At 32.8% G+C, this 12,111-nt stretch overlaps 2 protein-coding genes across 5 annotated transcripts; one reads left to right on the forward strand and one right to left on the reverse strand.

The window, feature by feature from the left end:
* Window positions 986-3,620, forward strand: LOC107628621 (nifU-like protein 4, mitochondrial). Its single transcript, XM_016331253.1, has 6 exons — window positions 986-1,281; window positions 1,361-1,522; window positions 1,602-1,777; window positions 2,386-2,489; window positions 2,618-2,729; window positions 3,151-3,620. Exons 1-6 carry the CDS (start codon window positions 1,080-1,082, stop codon window positions 3,217-3,219), a joined length of 825 nt encoding a protein of 274 aa, XP_016186739.1. The 5' UTR covers window positions 986-1,079; the 3' UTR covers window positions 3,220-3,620.
* Window positions 4,126-11,185, reverse strand: LOC107628630 (type I inositol polyphosphate 5-phosphatase 2). Of its 4 annotated transcripts, XM_016331269.2 has the most exons (12): window positions 10,406-10,587; window positions 10,166-10,283; window positions 9,991-10,092; window positions 9,435-9,522; window positions 9,238-9,342; window positions 7,809-8,607; window positions 6,761-6,842; window positions 6,658-6,706; window positions 5,994-6,102; window positions 5,651-5,799; window positions 4,962-5,216; window positions 4,126-4,599 (listed from the first exon to the last, which is right to left on the reverse strand). In XM_016331269.2, exons 1-11 carry the CDS (start codon window positions 10,433-10,435, stop codon window positions 5,000-5,002), a joined length of 1,848 nt encoding a protein of 615 aa, XP_016186755.1. In that variant the 5' UTR covers window positions 10,436-10,587; the 3' UTR covers window positions 4,126-4,599; window positions 4,962-4,999. The 4 variants fall into 4 exon arrangements, with proteins under 4 accessions (XP_016186755.1, XP_020975689.1, XP_016186753.1 ...); XM_021120030.1 differs by lacking the exon at window positions 10,406-10,587 and adding an exon at window positions 11,059-11,185 and having other exon boundaries at window positions 6,658-6,842; XM_016331267.2 differs by having other exon boundaries at window positions 4,126-4,614; window positions 6,658-6,842; window positions 10,406-10,588.

Consider the following 12,111-nt stretch of genomic DNA (forward strand, 5'->3'; position numbering starts at 1 on the left):
CAACTAATAAAATTTTTTGGATCCGTCACTATAAATAAATGTATTTCAACATTAGATAGAATATGCAAATTATGATAACTTGGTAGTTCAATTCTTAAATGGAGGAGAACTTGGCATAACAACAATAACAAGGTGGAAGAGTGCAAAATCAACACAGTTCAGATAAATAAACACATATGTCCTAACAAAAATAACAAACAACATCAGATTTAATGGCTAAATAAGATGAACTCATGGAACTGAAGAAATAATAGAAAACATCAAAATTGATATTTTTTTCTTTTCCAAACCCTTACCCTAATAGAGACAATTCAATCGATTGAATACGAAAATACTCTTAATCACATAGAAAATTCAATTGATTGTGTTACAAAACCAATCGATTAAATTTTAAGAAGAAAACTCATTCTACAACACAATTCAATCGATTGTGTTACTATGCCAATCAATTGAATAAGAAAATACCCTTATTGCTTTACGAAATTCAATTGATTGGTAACACTACCAATCGATCAAATAAGAAAAGACTTATATTCTAAAGTGCAATTCAATCTATTGTGTAACATTCCAATCAATTGAATTTTTGAGAAAAACCCATATTGTAGTGTGATATTAAATCGATTGTGTTGTACGTTCAATCGATTGAATTACCAAAAAAACATGATTTTTCTGACGTTTACAGATGTAATGGATCAAGAACAAAAAAACTCATTGATTCGCATTATCAAAATATTTATGAAGGTCACAATTAATGAAAAATCTATTTTATTATTGTTTTTATTTCTAATGATTAATAAACATAATAAATAAATAATAAAATAATAATTTATAAAATAAAAAATAAATTTAATAATTAAATAATATATAAAAAATTAAATAGTAGTTAAAATTAAGTAAAAATTATTTAATAATTATTAAAAATTTAAAAAGACATGTTTTATACTTTTATTATTAAACCATTTAATGGTCTATACTCTATACATTTTAAGTGTTGCGTTTTTGTGACACCGCGTAACAAAAAAGAACAAGTGAATAACCTGAGCTCCCATCTCCTCCATGGTCAGAAGAGACGGGAACTAATGACGAGAAGCTTTTTCCGATTAGTAGCACGAGTACGACTTCCCCACCGAACGCCCAAACCCATGACTAAGAACGACGACGTTTTCATTATTCATCCCGTGCGGACGATGGCGTCGTTTCACAGCCACTACCACAATGCCTTCTATCCCTCCGCCTCTCCACTACCATCACTCAAATCTTCCACCCTCTTCGGATTCGAAGGTCTTCTTCTTCTTCCGCATTGCGCTTTTTTCAGTTGTTATTCTCTGTTTGTTTGAGTTCAAACTGTGCATTGTAACAGGGCAAAGGAGGAACATGTTCATCCAAACGCAGCCTACCCCGAATCCTTTGTCTCTCATGTTCTATCCCGAGAAGCCTGTCATGGAAGTTGGAAGCGCCGACTTCCCAAACACGCGTTCGGCTATGAATTCGCCTCTCGCTAAGTCACTCTTTAGAATTGATGGTATTTTTGTTTGTCCGCTAGTTCAATTTCATTTTGTAGCTTGCATTTTGGTGAATCCGTGTTTGTGGTTGTGTTGCAGGGATTACTAGGGTTTTCTTCGGGTCTGATTTTGTTACTTTGACGAAGTCGGAGGAATCTTCTTGGGAGTTCCTGAAGCCTGAGATATTTGCGGCCATTATGGACTTCTATTCCTCTGGGCAGCCGTTGTTTTTGGACTCTAAAGCTGCTGCAGCCATGGATACAGCTATTCAAGATGTAAATATTATGCATCCATGTTCTTTTTCTAGTTGATTCAAATGCTTATGTTGTTTTGTATTAATGATTACGCCACTCATTATGTATGTTTTGTCATTTTAGCTAATGTGAACCATGCTTCTTTGTGATTAGTTTATGAGGTCTTTGGCTTTTGCTAACCAACGTGCATATAGCTCATGTATTTGTCACTGAATCCGTTGTTTCATTCGGTTTAATAAGTACTCATGCTAGATTTATATCAGCAATATAATGACTTTTGCTTTGAGTTGCTGTCATGTGTGAGTTGCTACTAAGTTTGGTTAATCACTTTAGTCATCAAACATTTTGCTAAGGTAGACATTGTTTTCCATTCTTGTAATTTCTATTGTGTTGTGCCAACTGGAAGAAAACATGATATAGGAGTGTCTTTGTTCTTGTACCTTTCTTTTTATGTTCTTCTTGGGTTTTGATGTCAAGTCACCATTTCCCCACTAATGTGGCGTATTCTCACTTGTATTTAAGTGTCTTGAAGCATGAAAAATGTCTTAACCCTGAAGTACATTTGAGTATCTACTCAACCATATTTGAGAGGCCTAAACTAAAAGATAGCATGCATGCCTTTTGTATAGGATGATTCGGCAACCGTTGCAATGATCAAGGAATTGTTGGAGACTCGTATTCGGCCGGCTGTGCAAGATGATGGTGGGGACATTGAATATCGAGGTTTTGATCCGTAAGTTCTTATAGTTTCTTATTTTGGTCTTGAAGCATGTCGATGAAACCTTTTGGAAGAGCATGCAACTACGGGCACTTTAGAATTATATTTGTACCGAGTTAATTTGTGTTTCGGTTTTTCTCTAGTGATACTGGAATGGTAAAACTTAGGATGCAAGGAGCATGTAGTGGGTGCCCAAGTTCATCAGTGACTCTGAAATCCGGCATTGAAAATATGTTGATGCATTATGTACCTGAGGTAAACAAGTTCTAGGATATCTTCTTGTGCTGAAATTAATATGGTTCTTGTTTCCTTGTGGATTATGCTTATGCTTTGAGCCTTTGAAACAAATTTTGTTTTGGCTCATCTAGTTTAATAAAAAAAAATGCAGCAGCTTCGTTTTGTTGTAAGCTTAGAAACTAGAATTTGTAATGCGACAGTTACAAAACTTGATTTCCTTGTCATTATTTTTCACGTTCAGACTGCGAAATTTGGATTTAACTATCATAGGGATCATAGCTCTTTTTTTCCAGAAATGTTTGATCAATATTTCTTTTTTATTTTTAAGCTTGTTATCTAGTGTATTGAAATTAGCATCGATTATTGGATATTTTATCAAAGTAACATTAATGGAATGGATTCCATGAAAAAGTTTTTCCAAATGTTGCTTGCTTTACAGGTCAAAGGTGTTCAACAAGAACTAGATGCTGAGGATGAGGAAGCCGCAGTAAGTGGACAAATGGAGTAGTAGAAGTGTAGAACTTGTTCGACATTTAGTTTTTTTAGATAGATTGCGAGCTCAGCAAAGTCTTCGGTGTGCACACGGAAATAATTCCCCAAATTGATCTGCTTCCCATAATTATTGGGCTTCCTTTTAAATTAAGTCCATTGATAAATTACAACCATTGTTTACCTATATGTTCACACACATTATATATTGATATCATAATTTTGGTTGCTCTCGATTCACACAATCAAGGTTGTAAATAGTGTTCAAGTGCTTAGGTATTGTAGTATTATTACTTTATTAGTCGATGTCCTACTTTATGCCTGACTAGTGCCTAAGACGGTTGAATAAATTGCATAACAGATTAACAGGTACCACTCATGTAATGTAATAACATCCGGTTTCTATCTTTTGGTTGCTAATCTTGCTTGAATTCCATATTTAATCTACCTATTTATACTTCTGTTTCATCTGTATGATTGTAAATGTCATGTATCGCAACTTAGTTTTGCTTTAAGGTGACCAATTTGAATAATGTTTAATTTCTTGATAATCAATTTTTAAGTTTAGTTTAACATAAATTTATATTTAAAACATAATTCAGGTTTGTTGATATATGAAATTTTATTATAAATACTTAAATAGGATTTAATTTGAATATATTATAGGTGCTAACCAATTTTTATAAAAACATAATTTCATTATTAATTAAAAAGTTGGAAATGTTGCTTTCTATTGTTTTTGCTATTTCATTTTTCGATTGTATTTTATAAATTTTATTATAGTAAATTTATTATTATATATCACTATCTTCAGCACCATTAAATAGCATTGCTTGAGATTGAAATGGTACTCTTAGCCTATGCTGTTTGTTTTTCACTCTTCATGGTTCTTGCCTATGAGGAATGTTATGTTGATACTCTAATCTTTACATAATGAGATAGGAACCTTAATCAAAAGTGAAAATTTGTTCTTGTTGGACATACAAACTAATGAGATCAAAATTGGATAACACTCTAATTGTATACCAGATATGAAAAAACACATTTAAAAAGGAAAAAGAGGAAGTCCAACATGAATCTATTGTATGCCTATATACATTTGTCTGTTGTTTGTATCTTCTTTCTATCTGAAAACTGATGATTTCGATTCATATTTCCCAAAATGACTGACCCTTTAAAAAGGAGGCTTCCAGCGGCACATAATTTGGGAATTATGAGCCTTGATTGTTACATCTTGAAGCTAAATTTACAAACAGGTTACAACTTATCAGCTATTTCTCCTTGTCAATAAGACTTCAAAGATAACAAACATTTTAGCACGCTACACCAACGTAAACCAGTTGAAGTTGTTAAAGCACATGGAAGCTAGCGAAGTCATTCAAACAGATAGCATGTTCACCTACAATGTTGTCAACTGACCAAGAAGTTAGTTTCCTCAATTCTCTCTTTCATTGTGACTATTCCTTCTGGTATGTCACATATTGATTCAAGGTGTCAAAATATATCATTCATTTAAGGATCTTCAGGAACAAAATACGGCAGTGACAAACGAGAGAATAGAGGGAGTTATATTGGAATCTTCTCATTTCAAAGGTTTAAATACTTGGATTTTATTACTAAAGATAACTTCAAGAGAATGATCTTTTGACTTTTACCAAAAACATTTTCATCCAAAGAGAATTTTAGTGAACCAGTCAATAAATGAAGTGCACCTTTGTGAATGGATAGAATGCTATTCTTTTTTGTGGATTTCTTACTTACCAATATATATATTGTATTTCTGCATCTTTAATGTGTATCTAGTAAAATTGCAAGCCATCATCATTTGGAAGAAAAACCTCTGGGTGGACTACAGCACATGTGAAATTTAGAGCTCGTTGTAGCTTGCGTTCGTCGAAGACTTCAACATCGACAGAGAAGATTGAACTAACAGGTCTATGATCTGAAAGCTTATTTTCCGCACGCCTATATTCAAGTTGCCTTATTCCTTTTCCTTGCCACAATATACGATCACACCTGCATAATTTTACCCCACAGTCACTAAATGCATCTTACTTTGTCCTAATGGGAAATAGGAAAAGTACTTTCATCTCAATGTTTAGCAAGGGGGATGTATCATAGGATACAAATATGGAGACATGCCAATAAAAGTTGTGTATTCTATGTACTTCTCTGAAGTAGGGACATGAAAATAAGACAAAAATTTATGTCTTGTCTTTGTCACTTTATCTTTGTATTTGTGTCCTATTCTCAGAATCCAAATCTAAGCACATTTAATACTTGTTTAAGAAACATTTACAACCATTTAATGCTCCACAAGTATTTTTGGTGAAATAACTATTATAAATTTATCTTTATTATTATTTTTTTTACTAGATATTATCAATTTATAATGTTAATGCATGCACCAATTAGAGATTCACAGGTTTGAGATCCTGGTCTTGACTTACCATGCTGGAGATCTCTTCTTTTCCCCTTCTTTTGGGTTCTCTCCAACATATTTATCAGAATTGAATTCATACTTGTAAGTTGGTGGGAAATTTATCAGTCCTTCTTTCCATCCTTCAAATACATGTCCACTATGTAACTCATTGCTTAGCTGCAAATGAGGTGTGGGAATTAGTAATAAATTCGTTTTATCTGTTAAAACTTCCAATCCTTTTAGTAACTCCAAGTATGTAGCTCTTAATGGATGAAGCTACCATCCATCTAAGAATTAATTCTTTGATAAAAGTTAAGAAAACACACATTAGAGACAAAGAATCTAGTCTATTCTGGAAATCAAATTCTCACCTGATCATAATTCATCAATTCATCCCATTTCTTCAGATCTACTAGCTTTCGAACCTCGGCATCTAACATGTTGATACGATAATTTAGGTCCCCAAACCAGAACATCTGACTGTTAGCAAGGAGCAACTCATTAGGAAGTCCACTCCACGATACTCGTGCTTTCACTTATGTGAATTTATTCAATTGAAAAAGCTTTACTAGAAGCAACAGATAATCTATTATGTTTAACAGTATATATACTACATAAGTCCTTTCTATAAGTTATTTTCTTTCTTCTATCCAGAAAAGGAATTTTAAGGGGAGCCTTGGAGTAACAATTGAGTTATTTCGAGGTCACAAGTTCAAACCAGCAACTAATGCTTCCAATATGTTAGGCTCATTTGTGGCTTAACTTGCACTGGTTAATTTTTCAGATAGGATTCAAATTAGACTTTACTTGCATGGATTATAGGACATATAGCCAAGTTTTATAAAACATGATGACTCCATTTATATAATATATAGGCAGAGTTACATAACTAAATCTTATGTTATGGTGATTCTTTTATCATACAATCCAATTCATAAAATCCTTTACTCAAACATACATTTTGTGATAGTCTCTTGCTTTTTGGAAGCTCAAAGTGACTGTATCAAATTACTTTCAGCATGAAATAAGACTTACTCATGAGATGGGATTGTCTGGGGTTGATCTGAATCAAGGACAGACGAGAAGCATGTGCGTCGCAGAATTTCATTAACATCTGCATTTCGTCTTTGCTCAGCCCCATCTTTCTGACCTGAAGTCAGATGGGAACAAACAAAACATAGGCGCGAATGAAAGAGAGACATACTAACTGAAACAGATCCCTGCATCGGGAACAATGTTATCAGCACCAATCAGGTCAGAATAAGCAAGTTCAGAGTTGTAAATGTACATATACAATTATATGGTGAGTTTTTCATGGTTTCATATATGCAATGCATATGGACAACCACTGATCACGTTGTAGAACTTCATGACCTGGATGTGTTGTTCCTCTCACATTGTGTACTAATAAATGAGCAACAAGCACCTTACACCATGATGAGTTGCAATGTGACGAGTCTACATACTCTTGCACTGACAGTGACATGAAACTCCATAGTAGACTCTTGTGAACACATCTAAACACACCTCGCCAATAATTTATAGTGAAATGTTTTATGATTCCTAGTTAACACTTGTGTGAAATTCTTAATGTCATGATGTCACTTAGGCTGTGCTTGTTTATAAGGACAGGACACTGAGACATAAAATTGTGTTTGACAGGTGAGACATGGACAGAGACGTGTCCTACGATATTGAATTAGTGTATTTTGTGTCTTTTCTAACAGGAAGGACACAGAGACACTAAACAAATATACAACTTATTTTTTTATTTTTTTTATTATCATTATCAAATTTTTATAATTATATATTTTATTATTTTATTTTTATTCTAAATTTTGTGTGGAAAAAAAGGATAAATTAGACTTTTTATTATTTATTTTATCTTACATTTAATTCACCACCAAATAACTCAATGTAACTGTTTCACGACAAAAATATAGACACCAGGGAGTAGCAAACTTGTTTGAAAAAGAAAGACAAGCACATAAAGAACCAAAATGTTTCTGTCTTAGGAAAGTTTTACTTTGAATTTTCTCTATTTTCCCAACGTCTCAGTATTTTGTGTCTTGAAACAGATAACAAAAAGAGCCTTAATGTCTCATCAATAAAATATTCCTACCACCTATGTTTATAAATGATGTGACTCACTCACATTCAATGTGGAAGTAGAACTAAGCCATTACCTTGTTTCCCATGTAGCCCATAAGACCAACTCCAACCGGAGAAACTTTCAAGTTATTAATGTGTCTTCTTAACTTCCTTTGCACCCAGACAGATACATAGATCCCCACCATTTGCTTGCTAACAATTCGAACATAAGCAGGATGCGATTTCATGGTGCCTAGCCCATTATCATCCTTGTCATTTGGCAATTCAGAAAAAGTATCATCTTCCTCATCAGATAACATGTCAGACACATGTGAAATAGGATCAGTTACTACTTCTTCAGGCACCACCTTCTGCTCTTTCCAGAACAAATTCAAGTTTCCAGAACTATGGTGTGACCGTGTCATCCCACCACCATACACCAAAGCATTACCCCTCCAGTTCAATTCGGAGCTGCTTAGTACTCTTCGCAACTTGGGGCCAGAATCAACAATGGGAGTTGCATCTAGTGGACGTTCTGGCCAATCTAACGTAGTCTTAATATCAACACCATATACTCTTCTCAACTGTAAGTTCTTCCCTATACCGAGTATGTTGTTCACTTCCTCATGTTCTAGATAATCATTATCGAAAGCTCTGCCGTACGCTTCGTCCATCATATCTAATGGATTAGTGTCTATACTGTCTGCTAGAACATCAGGAGCAGAAGAGGTTCTTAGTACAGGAGAATGAGGGCCACTGAGGCTTTTGTCTTCACTTTCACATTCAGAAGTTTTGTTCAGAGTTCTTCTAATGATTGCTTCCCATTTCCGGATCGGTGTATTGTCCTCTGCTCCCAGTACATTTCCGGCATTTAACGGAACTACCTCTTGGAAACTGTTACAATACAGAACACCAATTCGAAGACCAATTTTAAAATGGAAACTCATAGTGTAAGTGTATGAAGTAGGCTTAGTTTAGCATAAGGATACAGATAGATATTTGGTAAATGCATACTAAGCATATATTTTTTCTTCACTAAATCCATTCTTATGAACCATAGGAATGAAAAACTCAGCATCCATTGAAGAACAAATTTACAGGATTCCAGGGTGAAGTTTTGCATGATTAAATCCGTTGTGTGCTAATCAGTGAAAAGATTTAGCAGATAAAGATACTTTGCAAATAAGATATACTGATTGAATAAATAGGTGATAAATATCATTGAAATCAATTAATACAGTTCAACAGAAACAAAACTCTATGAACTATAACATGAAAAAAGTAATTGAAACTATGTAATAAACTTGTAACACAGAGCTATGTGAACAATCAGATTAGATCACGGTATATAAGATTCTCCCAAAAGTTTCTTGAGTGATCCTAACATATGTCATCAGTAAAAGAAAAATATATATAAAAAGGTACAAATGTCATTAATGTAAAAAGACAAACAGTTTGGGGAGAAAAACACAGAAAGGAGAAAGTAAATAACAAAATTATCAGGCAAATTGATAGAACACACACCCAATGATGTAGATATCTGCTGGTTCTTCAGTACAAAGCCAGTCTTCAATCTCAAGATCCTTAGATGGAAGTCTTCCAGCAACATTCCAAGTTCCAACTGTTATCCTGCAAAACAATAATAATTTTTATTATTATTTTATTAAACATTTCTTTCATTTACATAATATGCTACATAACCAGATAATTAATGACCAAACCTCACTTCCTTTGTGTTTATGTATTGTGCACGCAACGTTTCAGATTTTCCTCTTCGATGTTTCGGCTTGTATCCCTTACAAGATGCATCTGAATTACAAATAGCACTGAACTCTTCAGTATCAAAGGAAGTAAGTAATTCATTTGAGTTCAGAAAATTATTCAACTACTTGGCTTGGAAACTTTCTTTGACTTTCTCCACTTCTTGCTTTATTTGACATTTTTAAGTGTTTCAATTTCCTTTATTTTGGAAAAGAATATTTCAGCTCCATACTTAGGCAAGTTTGATTCCAAATAAGAACATATGTTTTCTTTTTCAATGTCTACCAAAAAGTGAGAACAAATTAAAGCTATGCAAGCCAATAGAAGATGATGACATATTTATTAGATTCTAAATTTCATAATTAAGCAGCTGCAACTAATAACAGAAAAGAGAACACAAGAACACAACTTTAAAAATCGTTAGAAAAACAGTTTTTTTATTTTATTTTATTTTTTAAACATTCTTTTCTTAAATCTCTTAAAGAACTGGATTACTGCATGGGAATTAAGTAATACCTGGTACCGTTTGACTTGGGAATCTGGATTGTGTTCTTCTAAGTGGATTATCTTCTTCATGATGATGATGCAGACGATGTCTTGAATTTTTAAGAGAGCAAGCTGGATTCATAAAAGTCAAAAATTACAAACAAAGGCGAAAAAAAAAAGAATATATTAAAACCAAAAATCATACCATCATCTTCACTCTCAGTTTCAGTTTCAGTTTCAGTGTCTACTTCATCTTCACTAAAATCATATACCTGTGGCTTTATATTTAGCCATTTCTTCATCACAATTGAAGGCCAAAAGGCCTGCAATGAAATGAAATTAGGAATATTCTTCACCAAACATAGAGTTGAAGATATTTATAGTAAGCTTCAGAGGCAAGTTATTGTATAAAAGGCTTAGTTATTAGTTGTTGCACATTACTTACCTCTGAGCGTTTTCCTCTCTTTGATTTCATTGCCTCAGGTCAATTCAATAGAACTAATGTACTACTGTGCAAAACTTTCAAAGTTCAAGTTCTTAAATATATGGAACCATTCATCACTCACTCATCACATTAGTTACTTAATTTGTTATACATTATTGTTATTGATGTTAATTATTTAATTTATTTGGTTGCTGAACATTTAAATAGGGATGTCTAATGTCTTCTCCGATTGTAACAATTAACAAAACAAACTTGGAGTTTTTCTTCTTTTTTTATTTTTTAAAAAGTGTCCAATAGAAGGAAGATCCCTATTTAGGACCAAACAGAAAAGGACGGAATAAAAGTGTGACTATATCAGCAAAACATCCACAACCGCAACTTGCATAACATTAACAATTCAAATAAAAAAAGGGAATATTACTGGTCCTCACAGCACTTGAACATTTTCTTATAATAATAAAAATATTCTAAAATGAAATTTCAGGAGAAGATTTAGAAGCGGCCAACACCAATAAATGTCATTTTCAAGAAAAACACACACACACACACACATATATATATATATACATATATAGCAACTGAATTCTACATCATTGAGCCAACCAGTAAAGAACTGTAGCGTAGTAGACTAATAGTATTGCAGAACAACTTACCGTGGATTATTTTTGGGTATTTGCAAAAGATGCCCAAGTGGAGTAGAGTACAAATTTAAAAAATCTGGGACCAGGGGAAAGGTGATTTGAGAAAAAAAGGCAAGAAAAATAAGGATACGAAGAGCATTTCGTTAGTAAACAAGATTATATTTATATGGATTCGGTCGGGGTAGTTGGTAAGGATATGAAGAGCATTGATTTCGAGATCTGTTGTTATAGTTAATAGAGAAAATTCCACTCCCCTTCTTTACGAAATGTTAAAATGACACTCTTCTCTCCTCTCTCTATAAAATATATATTTTTCTTTTTTATAACTTTTAAAAAATTTTATTTTTAATCTATTTTAAATTTTTTGTATTAACTAATGTTAATTTTATCTATTTTTTTAATACTCTTCTTGGATCCATGCTAATTGCAACTGACAAGCTTTTTAAGAATATAATAGATGTTCTACATAATCGAAAAGAAACTAATTGAGAAATATAGAAATAATATTATTTTTTGAGAAGAACAAAGGAGAGGGTAAAGTAAACAAAGTAAAGCCACCACAACAACAAATTGATGAGATGCTAATTAAAATATGTTTGGGGCATCATTTGTTAAATAAAAGAAACCAAAATTTTGTTGTGTTCAATTAGTGCACGTTAAAAATCCTTGCCAACTGTACGTAATAGAATACTTAGTGTGTGTTTTGGGTTGAATTTTGAATTTAATATTTTTTCTCTTTCGACCCCAAAGTTTTATGATTTTCATCTGAATCCAACTTGGATGCTTTTTATGAATGCACAAAAATTATTATCTACAGTAGTAGTTGCGCAATATAGCATTATTCATATAGAAACTTTCTGCAAATTACGCTAATTAGATATTGTTTATTTTTATTTTTTTCAATATTCAATTGAATAACTATCTAATATAAAGGAACGCATGCAATTGGGGTTTTAATTTTAGTTATGAGAAGAATATTGCACATAATAAATTAATAATAGCATATTATATTATTAATGGTATATGCTACAGTTGTTGATTCACCAGTGCCACAAAATGAGAAAG

The sequence above is a fragment of the Arachis ipaensis genome, chromosome B01 (assembly GCF_000816755.2).
Source record: "Arachis ipaensis cultivar K30076 chromosome B01, Araip1.1, whole genome shotgun sequence".
NCBI lineage: Eukaryota > Viridiplantae > Streptophyta > Magnoliopsida > Fabales > Fabaceae > Arachis > Arachis ipaensis.

Bases quoted from the DNA above. Each gene is read 5' to 3' on its own strand.
- LOC107628621 (XM_016331253.1), top strand. From the start codon at position 1,080: ATGACGAGAAGCTTTTTCCGATTAGTAGCACGAGTACGACTTCCCCAC. The intron at 1,282-1,360 runs GTCTTCTTCTTC...GCATTGTAACAG, and splicing joins CACCCTCTTCGGATTCGAAG to GGCAAAGGAGGAACATGTTC. The intron at 2,730-3,150 runs GTAAACAAGTTC...CTTGCTTTACAG, and splicing joins TGATGCATTATGTACCTGAG to GTCAAAGGTGTTCAACAAGA.
- LOC107628630 (XM_016331267.2), bottom strand. From the start codon at position 10,435: ATGAAATCAAAGAGAGGAAAACGCTCAGAG. The intron at 10,093-10,165 runs GTATGATTTTTG...TTATGAATCCAG, and splicing joins AACTGAGAGTGAAGATGATG to CTTGCTCTCTTAAAAATTCA. The intron at 9,343-9,434 runs GTTTGGTCATTA...ATTGTTTTGCAG, and splicing joins ATAAACACAAAGGAAGTGAG to GATAACAGTTGGAACTTGGA.